Source organism: Microtus oregoni, unplaced genomic scaffold (assembly GCF_018167655.1).
Source record: "Microtus oregoni isolate MIOR12 unplaced genomic scaffold, Mior012 000023F_ref0000262, whole genome shotgun sequence".
Taxonomy (NCBI): domain Eukaryota; kingdom Metazoa; phylum Chordata; class Mammalia; order Rodentia; family Cricetidae; genus Microtus; species Microtus oregoni.
In genome coordinates, this window is record NW_024543082.1 from 28,177,130 (window position 1) to 28,193,661 (window position 16,532).

General features: G+C 39.5%; 1 protein-coding gene across 3 annotated transcripts in view; it reads left to right on the plus strand.

Moving 5' to 3' along the window:
- Window positions 1-16,532, plus strand: part of Dcbld2 (discoidin, CUB and LCCL domain containing 2) — a 70,832-nt gene that overhangs the window by 26,585 nt on the left and 27,715 nt on the right. For all 3 annotated transcript variants that reach the window (XM_041672876.1, XM_041672879.1, XM_041672878.1), the window contains exon 3: window positions 1,839-1,976. In XM_041672876.1, the coding sequence (XP_041528810.1) occupies window positions 1,839-1,976 (138 nt within the window). The remainder of the gene's footprint in view (window positions 1-1,838; window positions 1,977-16,532) is intronic.

The following is a 16,532-nucleotide window of genomic DNA, read 5'->3' on the forward strand; positions in this document are numbered from 1 at the left end:
TGTGTGGCAAGGCCACTTTCTGGTTTCGGTTGTGGTCTTCTCCTGTTCCCTCACATGGTCCTCTTCTCAAGGTATGATTTTTGTCATGAGACCTCTACTCCCACAGCCTCCCTCTTACAAAGGTCTACTTCAAATACTGTCACAGTAGGACTAAGGTTCTCAGCGTAAGAATTTGGGGAGGATGCAATAGTCGTTCCATAACAAAAACAAAGGTTCTGGACTGACTTTACCAGTACCTTGTAGTGTCAGTTTAAGTGATCAAGATATCTACATGATTTTCCAGTTTTCAGTTGTTGAAAGAGGATTTTAGGATAGCTCTCTAATGATCTCTTGTCTCTAAACAGTATCTGATTCTGTGATCTGTTTTTTTTTTTGCATAAAAATGGTTAATTCATTTATAGCTGATAATTCCACTCAATAAAAGATTATGTTTCTCTTATGAGCCCTGTTAGCTATGTTTTAAATATCACCAAATTAGCCTATCTTTAAGTTGTCTACTTTGATGAGCTTGCACATAAAAGTGCAGCTGCATAGACGTCACTAGCGTACAGGTCTGGAAATTCCAGGCCATATCTACAGTTCCCCATGTGCCCAGTTGAAGAGTTGAAGTGCATTTCTCATTTATTCCTGGTTCCAGGCAGCTACCGATCTGCTTTGCACTACTAATTTTGTCATTTTGTTTGCCTTTTCTAGAAGCATCATACAATGGCTTCTCTTATTTAGCATGCTATCTTTGAGATTTGTCCACGTTGCAAATAGCCTGTACTCATGTATTAACATTGTGTTCCTCCCTGTGGCTGTATACCTCATTAGGTATTAGTTGATCAAATCGAATGGTTTTCATTTGAGGCTGAATGAGTAGTGAATGACCATTTGTAGCCTTTCTGTGGGTGTAGCTTCTTTTTTCCTGCATAGATAACTTTTATAAATTACCAAGCTGTCTCAAGTTTGTGTATTTCACATTTCTGCCATTCATATATGAAGTTCTGACTTTCCCAATGTTCTCTGATACTTAATGTATAGTCTATACTATTGACTGCAGCCATTCATCAGAGTATGCAGTGATACATCCATATAGTTTAATTTCATTTCTCTAAGGATGAATGATATCACATTACATTGATCTTTTTCAAATAGTATTGTTGCCACAGCTTGAAACAATTTTTGGAACTCTGTATTCCAGATTTGCTGGTACCGTTACCAGCCATATAAGGAAATCTATTTTATTGCCTATTGGTGCCTATTTTGCTTCCATGCTTTCTCTCCCTCTTCTTTCGTAGTTTACTTAGACTTTACTAAGTGTTACATATGTGCTATACATTGAATATATATGTCTGACTTCAAGGCCAAGACTATGGGTAGAAATTTAAGCTACTGAGTGTCCAGATCTTAGTTGAGGCAGGAAGGATCTAATAATCCACAGAGAGAAAACTGAGTGGGTCCCACTTGAGGAAATTTGAGGAATGTGCTGAGGTGCGGAATCTAGGAGGTCCTGAAGGAACCTTGTAAACATTCTGCTGGCTAATCACTTACTTGCAGTTATCACACTGTCTGGAATGCCTGTTTCTAAAACTATTCCACTATTGTTTAAAGAGCATATATGTGTGTTTATAGAAATTGAATCTCTAAGTTCAGTGGAAATCTGTAACATTTTTTTCTTTTGAATCATTTAAATAATTATTACTTGCCATTTAGTTTTTCCTCCAGAATAATATGATTTTCTAACCTAAGTTTTACTGATTTCATTACTCTAGTACATCGTTTGCTATTGTTATGTACAGTACAAATACTAACTTTATGAGAGTCACATCAAATACATGCTGTTTTTTCATTCCTAGGCAAATACTGCGGTCTGGGTTTACAAATGAATGGGTCAATTGAGTCCAAAGGCAGCGAAGTCACAGTGCTGTTCATGAGTGGAATCCATGCTTCTGGACGGGGATTCTTGGCTTCATACTCAGTTATAGATAAACAAGGTAATTTTTGTCTTATACTGTAGCTCCCACATTTTGTCATTTCTTACAGCAAGAAGGAAAATATTCAAATACCTGTTATCTGACATTGGAGTAGAACAGGAAACTGAACAACTAATAATGCCCAAGAAACCAGAAGGGTCAGGATCTGCATTATGAAAAGTGTCTGTATTAATTTCTGTCTACGTACTTTCATTTCCTTGGTTAAAAAAAGAAAACCACTAATTTTTCACTTTTGTGATGTCAGAACACAAACTGTCATAATTTTAAAAGAAATCTGTGAAACGTTGAGGTAAAGTGTATCAACTTAAAGGTTTATTATCTATAAGTTACAATTTCACAATTCTATCCCGAAGGCCAATTGTTTACAAAGACTTGACCCTCATATTACCAAGAGTTCCCTGCGAATGCTGAGATGGAACATAATAATGTTTTTCTTATTGTTAATATTTAGGATCTGAAAGGGGTTGATGTTAACAGCAAAGGTATTAAATAGAATAAAATCTAAAATTTAGTTGAATCTCTGTCATGAAATGCATTACCTGTATGTGATCTGTCAAGTGCTTTTACTACTGTGGCTTGTATCTCATCTCTGTTATTCGAGGCACTGTGAAGAGGACTTCTCAGAAGTGGTGCTATTGGAAGGATTATGAAAACAGGCCTTTGCATTAGAAAATAGATGATTGTTCTTATGTTCAACAGTAAATATTCTAAGTTGGCCATTTAAATGTAAATATTAGCTTTTGCTTCAGGCCATTTGGATGAAAAACTATCAAGACCCTCCTAGGTATGAGACTGTTGAGCTCTGGAACCACTGAGGGCACTGCAAGCAATCCCTCTTAAGCTAGGGTGACTTTAAGATGAATACTGTTTCCCTATAAGTGTCATTTAGAACCTTTACATGAAGGAAAGAGCTGTGTCTACTTTGAAGGGAATCTACTTTCTCATAGATTGTAAACCATGGGCAAGATGGGAAGCTGACAAACTCAGAGACAATGAGAAAGGTTTAGTTCATTTGAATGAAATAATGTGGGAAAAAGAATTAGAAGTGTAAAGTTAGATGAATGGATGTTTTGACAGAGTAGGAAAATTAAGACGAGTTATGTCACAGGAAGGGCACTAGGTATATCTCAATTGATACTGGTTTCTGGTTGGGTGTGGGAACTCACAATGTAATCTAGCACTCTGGAAACTGAAGCAGGACAGGAGGATCACAAATTTTGAGGCCAGATGACCTTCTTTCAAAAGCCAAAATTAAAAATAAATAAATAAACAAGCAAATAAATAAATCATCAAGCAAGCCCGCTTCTGTGTGTGCCTGCCAGATAATCTCTGTCGTGTCAGTTCACCGCCATGGGTTCTGTGTGTGGGGTGTCTATAGACAAGGCACAGAGACACAGTGTCACCCCCACCCTGCATTATGAATACATATTTCCATTTCCCCACTGTCTAGTCTGTGGAGTAAAGAACACAGACGTAAGAACTCTCTTGCTTTCAACACATGCTGTGGGCCTCTCAGGTTGACAGGTGAGAAGGTTAAAAAATGGCAGTTGGTTGTACTTACTTACCTGAAGTTTCATGGGTTTAAATTCTCATTTTGATTCCTATTTCCCAGTTTTCTCCTTCTACTGATCAAGCTCGGGGTTCCTGGAAAATAAAATGTCTGCTGTTTATTATAAAAGGCGCTTTACATTAAGTGTTCAAATCATGGGTAGTTGTTTCTCCCTTGGAAACTTGATGTCCTTACAGTAAAGTTCATTAAAGAATTGACCCTGGTGTCAGATAAAAGCCTCAGATGTTGTCAGCGATCACACAGAGTCAGCACAAATGAGAGACAGACTTTAGCAACTTCTTGATACTAACCCATCCCAAAGTGACAGTCTTGAGAAATGCCATTTCCCAGCTGACTTCCAGTGTCATGGTTTTTTGTCATGCCCTGTCCAATTTGTCAGGCATTTGTTTAATTTGACTGAAGTTAGTTAGCTAAGACACATTCTAGGAAACACTGGTTGAGTTTCTTACTGCTTCTTGGGTGGCCTCTCAGTCACATTTTTTTTCTAGTAACTCATTTGTTCAGAGGCTGTTTGACTTTGGTTGAGATTTCTGTTTCCATCCAGGAAATTTAACTGCCACTATGAATTCCTGAAATGTCTGGAAGGATCATTGCTACATGTCCCTCACTTAGGAGTCTAATTGAAATTTAGAGTAAAAGGGATTAAAATGTGTGAACAGCGTTGCTTCAGCAGCTATGTCTTCTTTTCTTATATTCTCCCACAAAGATTTGCTAATGCTATGTTGTATGTTGAACTACACACACATATATACCTACATACATGCATACATACTATATTATTATATAGAGAGTCATGGTTTTATATAAGATATATTTTATATCAGAGTCCATGCAAAGTTCTGTTTCTTGTCATTTTCTGCTCTAGATTGGTAGAATGACCTGACTAGGTTTGTGTTGTGTTAATGTTAGTTTTTCTTTGTTGCTCTCTGAGAAGTAGATAGAAGAGAAATAAGATAGTTGTAGGAAGGCCAGTGAAGAGGCTGTTAGAAGAGACCAGATGGTTAAATTCAGAGGCCTTGTGATACAAATGCTAAAGTAATGTCCGTTTGTAAAGATGTGGTACTTAGACTCACTTTGAGACACACTGCAAAGAATTAGGATTCATTTTCCTTGTAATTTAAACTATAACAAGAGGCTTTACTCATGGTGAAGTTCTCTTGAATGGCATCCAGAGTTATCCATGCCCAGGTCATGCTAGGACCTTTTCCTAGCATCCTCTTTATGTTTGTTTCTTGTTTTTAAAATATCTCGGGGTGTTATCCCCTTCCTTGTTACTTTTAAATGATTGGTGAGTAGTAGTTAACATCCTATATATAAAGGATTGTATATATTTTTTTTTCTTTGACATCAAAAGAAGAATCATATCTACTGTGAAAAAAATAGGTTCCCGTTTTCTGCCTTTGGTGGCAGGCAAACAGAAATGCTTAGGGTGGGGGCACTGCACAGCCTGAGAGAGACGTGTGAGTTACTTCTCTGTGATAAAATACCATGGCCAAAACAACCTGAAGAAGAAAGGGTTTATTTGGGTTTAGGTTTCCAGAAGGACAAGGACAAAGTGCATGGTGACAGAGCAGAGGTAGGGCAGCTAGAACTGGAAGCTGAGAGTCTGCATTCACCACCTTTGAAGGAGAGAGGCATTTGTTTTAGCTAACACTTCCAAGTTGCTGCAGACATGAAACAAAGAGAGCACAGTCAAAATGGCACAAGTCTTTAAACTCCCAGAGCCTGCCTTCAGTGACATTCCTCCTCCAAGTTCAGAGTTGTTAAAACAGCATCTCCAACTGGGGACCAAGTATTCAAATGCCTGCGACTGTGGGGGAGGGGGCATCATTTAAACCAGCCGGCCATCAGGGCATTGCTACTGTAAATTGGCATAATCACATCCAGTTCCAGTGGGCTTTCTGAAAGCGTGTGAGCCCTTGAGGCATGAGCAAACGTATGATCAAGCACTGATGAAAACTCCTGAGGTCTAACCAGCCTCTCATAGTTCGGGACTCAGTAACTCAGATCTTTCAGTCAAGCTTGATAATAAATGCTACTATTTTCATAAATAAATTTCAATTTAAAAACACCATTTAGAGTTGAAGAGATGGCTCAGCAGTTAAGCACACTTCTTATTTCAGAGAACTCCAGGTTGATTCCCAGCCTCCACAGTGACTCATAAATGTTTCTAATTCCAGTTCCAGGTGATTCAACACTCTTCTGAGACCCCAGGGCAACGGGCATGCATGGGATTTACATAGATACATGCAGGAAAAACACTCGTACACATAAATTTAATTAAAAACAGCATTTAATTGTACTTCAAAAATAAAATGAATTTTGCAGATGTGTGATCTAAATTTCTGTTTTTGAATCTCTTCAACCCTGGCCAGTTTCTAGAAGGATTCTCAGCAGTGGATTTTAGACATTTTTGCTATGTACCAGTGAACTTACATATGCATTGAAATCTTCAAATCCTTCAAGGCAGCATTCATTTGTGTGTTTCATGACTGGTGTGGGGGTGGTTAGATACAACCAAGATTGGAAAATGGTAATTTTATAGTTTTAGAAAATATTTAGGCACATTTCAGAAAATATCAAATCAAAACTTTAAAAAAAATACCACATTATTTAAAGGAAATACTAAAGGTCTTACCAGCCAAGAATTTTGGAATGGACAGCCTAAATTTGCCTTTATTTTTCTGGAGGAAATTAATAAACAGCAAATTTCTTGTGACACAGAATGACCCCATGTGGATATGCATTTTCTTCTCAGTGTGAACTCACAAACACATGTCCGTTTGCTGCCCCCACTTCAGAATTTGCTGACAGTGTACCTAAGACTTCTGAACAGCTGGGCCTGAAAACATCCATTTCAGGGTCACTGCTGCAGTATGTTGAAGTATTTTTAGAATCAACACCAATGTCATAAAATTTTTCTGATTGTTACTGTCTTTAACTACTATTTTTGTGAATGTTTCCATTTCTTTCATTTTCCATCATATTATGTAAACTTGTGACACACAGGACAGACTAGATAGGTTGTTTTTTTTTTTTCTGATGGAGTTTGAGTTTCTGTTGCTGATTAATTTTTTTTCTTCTATGTGAAATGTTTTTGGTTTTGAATGTAGGGTGTAAGTTTTTCAGATCATTTGCTGCCTCGACAGCAGTGATGACACAGAATCTGTTTTGTGTCAGATTTGACTTTTAGCCCCATTTGTAGTTTCCACGCTATGTTTTTAGTTTTTACTGTTTTTGTATCTGACACACATTTTAAAAATTTGAATCTGCCATGCGGTGGTGGCACATGGCTTTAATCTCAACACTTGGGAGGCAGAGGCAGGCGGATCTCTAAGTGTTAAAGGCCATCTAGGTCTACAAGAGCTAGTTCCAGGACAGGCTTCAAAGCTACAGAGAAACCCTATCTTGAAAGCCAAACCAAAACAAAGGAAATAAATAAACTAAACTTTGAATCTATTGATTGACTCTTGGTAAAGTTTTCCTTTGATTTCTAGCTCCAGATGAGCCCGTATTTACAAGCCAATGAACAATGATCACACAGTCAGGTGTGTTATATAAATAGCGTACTGAAAACAACTATATTTTGATGCTAATTTAGACAACAAGCATATTTTTGAGTAGTTTCACCAGTTTTGCAGAGACATAATTTAAAACAGAATTTATCTGTTAAAATGGTTGCAGAAGAGGTAGTTCAGCCTATGGAGTGACGTTTGTGCCAAGCAGACACATAAACAATCTGAAGTGTACCATCCTGCTTCTAGTATTTTCTTGTGTAATTGGGGATTCTGATACCTTAGAAAGTCTGTGAAAAAGAACCAATAGGATTGTGCTGAGTTAAGCTAACAGTCACTTCTAGATACACTGTTGCTAAACACTATTGCAGTGTTTAGTGTCCTAGATACTGTGTAGGTCACAAAAGAAGCCTGCTAACTTTTGACATGTCTTACATTCATAGGAAGTTAGGTGTGGAGGAAATTTCATTTGATGTAGTTACCTTATGTGGTTTACAGCTTATTTAACTATGGTTAATTGCTTAGGCGACTTAGCTGTCTTGTACGTTATTGATAAGAACCTTACTTCTCGGCACAGAGATGTGTCCAGTCTCCTCCTATGGAGTCTGCTTTGACTGGTATCATTGTAATTTGTCTAAGAGAAGCCTCATATTTAATCTCCACCTTTAAATATCTATCAAAGAGATCAGCCATATCCCACACCCTTTTGTATCTGGGCAAAGAGGTCTGCCTACGGGGAAGTAAGGTTACTGAAACAGTGTTGCTGTGCCTGTGCTAGAGCACTCCCCCAGGCTGGAGAAGTTGGCCCTTTTAAGGCATTCTAGAGGATTTGAAAGAGTTGAGTTTGTAAGTATGTATCTGTTGTCTTTTTCTTGGTTTCTCGTCTTTCTCCTGTTTTCTCATTTCTGGTAAATAATTAATGGTCACCTAGGAGCATTACTTGATCTTTTGTTACATTTAGGTTCCTTTCCTATAGAAAGAAATGATTACAGTTGTATAAGATATTACATGCCACAACTAATAGAATGTAGACTGTATATATAATGGTTACTGATACTACTGTGACGTTTTTCAATTCACTCAAGAACACACAGCAGTATGACAGGGAAAATCTAAATAAAAGTAGTTCATAATCTCAGAATAGAACACTATCTCAGAAATAGCCATTGCTGTCAATCAAAATATTCCTATGAGAGAAACCAATATGCTGCTGTATTAAATGACTTGCTGACATATGAAATAGTTACCATATTTTTACAGTATTATGTATGGGACAACCTAAGATTTTGAAATATGTGCAAATAAAGTTTCATAGAACAGCTACGACATTCTCTGTAAATTGTACTGAAAGTTTATTTTGCAAGCCGTATCAAGATGGCAATATATATATAATATTGTTAAATTTTGAGTTGTCTTAAGAAAACAGGATACTTAGTACAGATGTTCATCTGAGACTGGCCTTTCTGAGTTAGAGGAAGGACAGAAGCCTTTTACAGGACTTAAGATTACCCTCCACCTGGCTTACATTTATCCTTCTGTCTAGTGAAGAACTGTTGCCATAGATGCTTTTTCTCCTTGAGCTACACAGAAGAGCAGGAGTAAAGGCTGCTCTTTCGGGGCCCTGAGAGATGCTCTTGCGTAGAGTACTGAAGAAAAACATAATATGCTATGTCATAACGTGTGTATATGCCTTAGTATATTTTATGTGTTTGACTAAAATTATACAAAAGTCCTATGTAGAAGCTCTTACCTAAGAGTGTAGTTAATTGCATGCTGCCTGCACTTCTAGAACACTGATGTTCTGGCATTACACAATTGTAGTAATATGGGGCGGCAGGGCTGCGTCCCCCACACCCGGCCGCCCACATGGCTAGCTTATGCCCCAAAATAATTACACAGACACTGTATTCTTTTAAGCACTGCTTGGCCCTTTAGCTCTACCCCTTACTGGCTAATCCTGTTATCCCGATCAACCCATCTCTAATAATCTGTGAGAACTGGTCTTACCGGGAAGATTCTAGCCTAGTCCATCCTGGGTCGGAGCTTCATAGCGTGCGTCTGCCCAGGAGCCAGGAGCATGGCGTCTCTCTCTGAGGCGTCTGCTCCCTAGAGAGCTGTGGAGTCTCTGACCTCACTTCCTCTTCCTCCCAGTATCCTGTTCTGTTTTCTCCTCCCACTTATCTTCTAACCAATAAAATGGGCCAGGGCAGTTCCTTTATTAGCCAATGACCTTCCTCCATCATTTCCCCTTTTTCGGTTTAAACAAAAAAAAAGGCTTTAACATAGCAAAATTACATATAACAAAACAGTTATCAAGTAAAAGTTACAACAATCTTTATCATAACTAAGGAAAACTATAACTATAACTAACTATTCTTAACTCCATCAAAGACTCCAGAAAGATACACTACTACCTAAGCAAACAAGAAAAAAGCAACTTTTAAAACTCTAGAAATGACAGAGACATCTCGCTGCCTGGACAGTCACCCAAAGTTCCTCTGTATCGTGGGGCATCCATCTTCAGCCTTCAGGCCCATGGTATCCAGCAGACATTTCCATAAAGCAGGAAAATTCAAAGTCAGTTCAGTCACTATCTGTTGTGTCCTGCAGAATGTCTCGCAGACTCTTTCATGAATCAGGAACCCCGAAAGATCATCTCGCCTTAGGCAAGTTCAGTAGTCCTCTCTCTGCGGGTTCTCTGTGTCCAGTTTATGCAATAGTCCAGGCAAGAGCAGTTTTTTGCCCAAATGGCTATCAAACTCCATAAGGATCCTCTTCGATGCCCATCTTCCTCTTGAAGTAGATTGGTGCTGCCAGGAGCAGAGTGTCTCATTGTCATGAAAAGTCCTAAGTTATTAAAACATTTAAAATGCCATATTCTATAATCTTTGAAAAATATGAAGAATGCCTATCTAAAATGTATCTACGCATATCTAGAAAATATTAACTAACATGACTACAAACTTGACTATTATTTATGATTATCCATCAACAACCTATATTTCCTAATTATACATTACATTTTAATAATGAACTACACAATCACAACACCTTAATCAATATCAGAAATACATATACATTTAACAAAATTGACCTTAAATCGCTATCAATAAAGCAAAATCTATACTAATGTAAATTATTCATATCTATATCATATCCCCCTTTAAATGTAAAAGAACATTTATAAACATTTTTTGGGAATTTGGGCACAGTTATTTCTCTCCAAACTGCTTCCTGCTGAATGGGGGCGTCGTTAATTTGGTCTTTCATGGTATAACCTGTGTGCTAGTTTCATCTCAGTTGGCAGTTGAGCGAAGCAATTTTTTGAAGGCGTTCACACCAACCCTTCAGGAGGGCGTGGTCCATCATACCAAATCGGAATAGAAGAAATGAACAGCGTCTCATCCTCTGTGAAAACAAAATAAGAAACTCCTTTCCAAAGTATCATATCCTTAGATCCAAATTCATAATATCTATGTTGGATTAGTTCAGCAGTATTTATAAACAAATATCTTTTAGCATCTGTTTCTCCTTCCTCAGCATTTAAACAATTCAAAGAGAGCATAATAGCATACAGTATCAAAAGTCTCTGTGTATTTTCCATCTTTGTACGCTTTGTTTTAACCTCTATTTTGTTTATTTTTACTTTTAACTTTTTGCTTTTTGAGACAGGTTCTCTGTATCTGTGACCTGAAGTAACTCTGTAGACCAGGCTGTCTTTGAACTCTCAGAGATCCGCCTGTCTCTGCCTCCCAGGCATTGGGATTAAAGGCGTGTGCTACCACACCTTGAAGTTACAGAGGTCTATCTCCCTCTGCCTACCAAGTGTTGGGATTAAAGGTGTGTACCACACACAACAACTCTCTTCCTTTTTTTTGTTACTTTAAGAACTTTAAATTTTAGTCTGCATATATTTTTAACACACTTCAAACCATTTAGAAATTTTCTTTGTCTTTGAATCTCTGTTTACTGTATATCTCTCTTTTTCTGACCACATGAATCTTTAATTTACCAAGCAATCTCAGTAGGACTAAAGGCGTGGCTTTGCCAGCTAGATTCAGTACATTCCTTAGCTTTCCAGCCTCATGGCGGATATACAGGCTGTAGCCATGTTTACTGCAACAACTGTATGGCATTTCAAGGTCCCTGCCAGCAAGTGAGCTACAACAGACAACACTCAAGTCCTCTCTCTCGGTAGCCGGCCCTCCTGCCTCAAACAGTCAGAGTTTGCCCTGGCAGGATGGCCCAGAAAGCCGGCATTTTAAACGGCGCAGCTTTTTTCCTGCTATGCCTGAAAACCGAAAAGCATGCGTTCAGCTTTAACCGTTTAAGTGTTTCGTGGCAGGACCTCTTAATGAGCTGCAGGCTTTTGCAGCTAAAGCTGAGTCAGGAAGCCTCTCTTAGATGAGGCGCCTGCTTGCCTCTAGCAAGCAGAGCAGACCCGAGAACACAGCAAGTCTAGTTGCCATCAAACAAATCGTAGCACTTTACTCCAAATGCTCTATTCAAAAGCTCTGTCTCCCGCAGGAGCCAGACAGAGATCGCAATGGCGGCACAGCCCCAGGAAGTTGTGCTTTAAAATGACACAGTGGTTTTTCTGCTACTGTTGCCGAATCAGGAAATCTCTCTATAGCACGACACCAACAAACAGCAAAAATCTGTGTTAAACTCTCTCTCCCTTATTTTTAAGCCTTCTCAGGTTTTTTAAGTGGGTTTCTGCTGTCCACACGTCTGGGCGCCAACCTGTAGTAGTATGGGGCGGCAGGGCTGCGTCCCCCACACCCGGCCGCCCACATGGCTAGCTTATGCCCCAAAATAATTACACAGACACTGTATTCTTTTAAGCACTGCTTGGCCCTTTAGCTCTACCCCTTACTGGCTAATCCTGTTATCCCGATCAACCCATCTCTAATAGTCTGTGAGAACTGGTCTTACCGGGAAGATTCTAGCCTAGTCCATCCTGGGTCGGAGCTTCATAGCGTGGGAGCTTCATAGCGTGCGTCTGCCCAGGAGCCAGGAGCATGGCGTCTCTCTCTGAGGCGTCTGCTCCCTAGAGAGCTGTGGAGTCTCTGACCTCACTTCCTCTTCCTCCCAGTATCCTGTTCTGTTTTCTCCTCCCACTTATCTTCTAACCAATAAAATGGGCCAGGGCAGTTCCTTTATTAGCCAATGACCTTCCTCCATCACACAATAATCAAATAATTCCACATCAGTATTTATTATTGTAATCTTAAATACTTTGCATATGAGTTAGTCTTTTAAATTGTTCATTCCAAAGATCTTGCCATTATTTCTCAAATCTCTAATTATTGGCCAATTCTGGAGATCTCTATGAAAATCTGGCTACATACCAGCAGCTCCACTCTTAACCCCAGTAGTTCAAGTCACTCCCAGTGTTTACCTCAATTATGATGGCAGATTCCCTTTTGACCTTTGTCCCTTTGCTTCTCTTTGAAGGTACTCTCTGTAAAGTGGTCAGTGGGATTTTTAAAATATTTATTTTCTTTGCATTAGTGTTTGCCTGTTGCTTCTCTGTATGAAGGTGTTGAATCCCTAGAACTGGAGTTTCAGACGGTTGTGAGCTGCCATTTGGGCGCTGGGAACTGAACCCGGGTCACTGGAAGAGCAGCCAGTGCTCTTAACCACTGAGCCATCTCTCCAGGCCCAGGTCAGTGTGATTTTATTAAAATGAAATTCCCACCTTCATCTGCCGAGCATCCTTGCCTCCAGGGCCCTGTAGGATTCAGCTGCCTGTGATGTGCCTGACTTCTTTTCACCGTGGCTTCCTAAGTGCTGACCAAGCACCCACGCGGGGCCTTTTTACTTCATACCTAGTTTCAGAGCCACATATCCCGAGCCTCACTGCCTCACCACTTAGAGATTTGATCACACGTCACCTTTGCAGTGAGGTCCATGCTGGATATCACTCGTGAAAGTTCAAGTCTTAAACTTTTCCTCACTTGTACCTTTATTTAACTGAAGTGTTATCACCGTCTGCCTTACTATACATACATTTTATACGAATGTTTTCTCTTACCCTCTCCCACTTGGAGGTTGGTGTATTTTATATATGTAGACATTTTCATCTGTCTGTCTTCTCACTAATGCCTAGACTACTACCTGGTCATGTTTTTATATCTGATGTTTGCTGAGGAGCAATGGAATGAATGCCCACCATGGTTCTTTACTATGCTTTATTTTATCCAGACATGCCTATGTGGTATATATTAAAGTCAATGGTTATTTCTTCTTATGGTTTTTAATTTTTATAACAAATTTATCAAGATTTAATTCCTATACATTACAGTACTCCTGCACAGAGTAGTGACTCGGTGTTTCAGAATTTTCAGAACACTGTAGTCCTTGCCACTGTTTGAGGGCATTTTCATCACCCTGAGGACAGCCCACAGTCAGTCTCAGTCTGTCTCCACTTACTGCTTTAACTCCCTCCACCCTTTGTCACCAACCACACCCATCCACTTCTTATTTCTAGGGTTACTCATTTTGGACACTTCAAGGATAATATAGTTTGGGATGTTTGTGATTGGTGGCTTTCGCTACATATTGCGAAGTTCTTCTGTGTTGTGATCAGGTAATACTTTGGTTTTATAGCCAAAGTATATTCCATTGGCTATATATATATTTGCCTTTTTAATATTTCATCTTAATACTTTTTGATATTGAGTCTAGATCCTAGCAAATATATGACTTGTCAGAATAATTTTGTATGCCATTATATTAATTACTTTTATGACTGTGATAAAAACTCTGTAAGTTGCACCATGACCAATACAACTTATAGAGAAAAAAGAATTTATTTGAGCATATACTTTCGTTAGAGCCCATATGATGGAGACAGCTTGGTAGCAGGAGCAGAAGGCTGAGAGCTCACATCTTGAACTTCAAGGATGAAACAGAGAGATGAAACTGGAAGTAGCTGAGACTTTTTAATCTCAGATCCACCCACAGTGAAATATTTCCTCCACTGAAGCTGCACCACTTATATCGTCACCAGACAGTGTCATCACCTGGGGACCAAGTGTTCAAATGCCAAAGACTATGGGGAACATTCTCATTCAATCCCCATAGCCATCTTTCTCCTTGACACTAACCTTTGAAGCATAGGCTTTTCTAATTATCATTTCTATTTATCTGAGTTTGATTGCTGTGCTTTTCATCATATTTAAGAAATCAATCCTTAATCCAAAATCAGGATTTATTCCTATATTTTTGAAAAGTCTGCAGTTTTGTTCTTAAATTTTGGTGACTTTGAGTTAGTATTTGTATATGTGAGAGAGGTAACTAGTTCTTTTGTGACTGGATCATGGACATCGATGTCATGTTACTCACAAGACGATCCCACCAGCATACTGCTCCGTTACGTTATCCGGACACCACAGCTGAAATTCACTTGACTGTGAATGCGAAGGGTTAACTCTGGACTCTTGTGACCTTAATCCTAGTCCCTTCCTCACAGTAACTCCCTGCACACTGCTGTCCGGAGCCTCCTTCTAACCACATTCACCTTGTCCCGGATTTGTCCTTATTTGTTGAAAGCTTTATAATAACAGTTTTCCGGAAGGCAATTTCCTTGGGAAAAGCTTTTAGGAAAGGCACATAACTTCTTAAATCCTTAAGTTGGTGGTTTTTATTTGCCTTCATGGAGTTGTAAATGTCAGTTTATACTCATGGTTTTCCTTTCCTGCCTTCAGTCTTCTCGGCTCTCAGAGTTGTCCACTTTGGGCTTTTATTTCCTCCTCAGGAGCTCTTTGGAATTTGAGATCCAGGTCATTATTTGCATATTAGCATGGCCTGTTGCGCAGCTTAAGCCCTGAATGGGTTTACTGTACATCTGGTGTGAATGTAGGAGAGGCAGCTAGTAGTCACCTTGCAGCTAGAATGCTGCATTGGAACACACAGGTACTGTTCATGGCAGCCTGTTAATTTTAGAAGCTGAGTTTCTTAATTGATTCATACTGATGCTGTGCAGAGGTTGATAGGCAAATTCTGTTGACTTGCCCTTCCTAGTGAATTAACTAATAGTGAACCCCCATGGAGAACTCTGAAAACAGATTAAATAATTGAAATTGCAGTGATACATACATATTGATCTCTACAAATTCTTCTCAAAATACTGCTGTCCTATCTGCTAACACACACTCTGGGTCTTATAAGTATGTAGTAACAGTGTTGTAGGAAGTCATCCGTAAGGCTTTGGCTGGCTCTTGAGGTCCTCATAAGGGATTGCCTCAACCAGCCTTAATACAGGGGGAGGGCAAACTGCAGTTGGGATGTAAAATAAATAGATAAATATTAAAAAAGGTTCTCAGGGTATTAGGGCTGTGATAAAATGTCATGACCACAATCAACTTGGGGAGGAAAGGGTTTATTTAATCCTATGACTTGTAGTCTATCATCCAGGGAGGTCAGATCAGGAACTCAAGGCAGGAGCTGAAGAGGGGGTCATGGAGGAACACTGCTTACTGGCTTGCTAATTGTTGCTTGCTCATCCTACTTGCTTCCAGACCCAGGGACTACCTGCACAGGGACAGTGCCACTCATGATGGGCAGGGACCCTCTTATCAGTTGTTAATCTAGACTGTACCCCCACAGAGTTGCCTCCATGCCAATCCTATGGAGGCATTTTCTCAATTAAGGCCCATCTTGCCAGATATGTCTACATTTGTGTCAAATTGGGGGAACCAACCAACAAGAAATGCTCATAATACTATCTGTTATTGCCTTCTTGTCTCCTTCCAGGTTTTTACCCTTGGGTCTGGTAAGTTACTGGATGTAGCCAAACATGGTAACAAACAGAAACTTTTGTTTTTCCAGGGAATCAGTGATAAATGTTCGTTGAAAGTCTCCTGTGCAGCCTACACTGTAATTCCTAATTTCTATAATTCCAGAAGAGTGAGCTCTACACAGTTCTACTCTTTGTTCAAGGACGAGGTGTTAGAAAATAATGTTGCTTGTAACTATGATTCTATTAGCAAATTAGCCTTTTAATAATATAAGTTATGCTGGGATCTATAATTATGTGTTGGTTAAAACAAGCAAAATGGAAGTCCCATGTGTCGATAAAGGGATTTCATGTGTGAAAGACTAGGATGGTTTTTTGAGGACTTGACGGTCAAGTTGAGATGTTAGCAAGTAGTCAGCTAGGTTTTCGGAGCAATAGAAAAGCTGTGCAGATAGTGTATGCCCAAGGATGCAAAGGAGTATGAGCCCGGGATTCAGGAGAGTATGAGCCCAGGATTCGGGAGAAGGTGTGCCCAGGGATGCAGCAGAGTGTGTGCCCAAGGATTCAGAAGAGTGTATTTCCATGGTTGCAGCAGAGTTTGTGCCCAGGGATGCAGGAAAGTTTGTGCCCAGGGATGCAAGAGAATGTGTGCCCAGGCATGTAAGAGAGTATGTGCCCAAAAATGCAGGAGAATTTGTCCAGGCGTATAGATGAGTGTATGTGCCCAT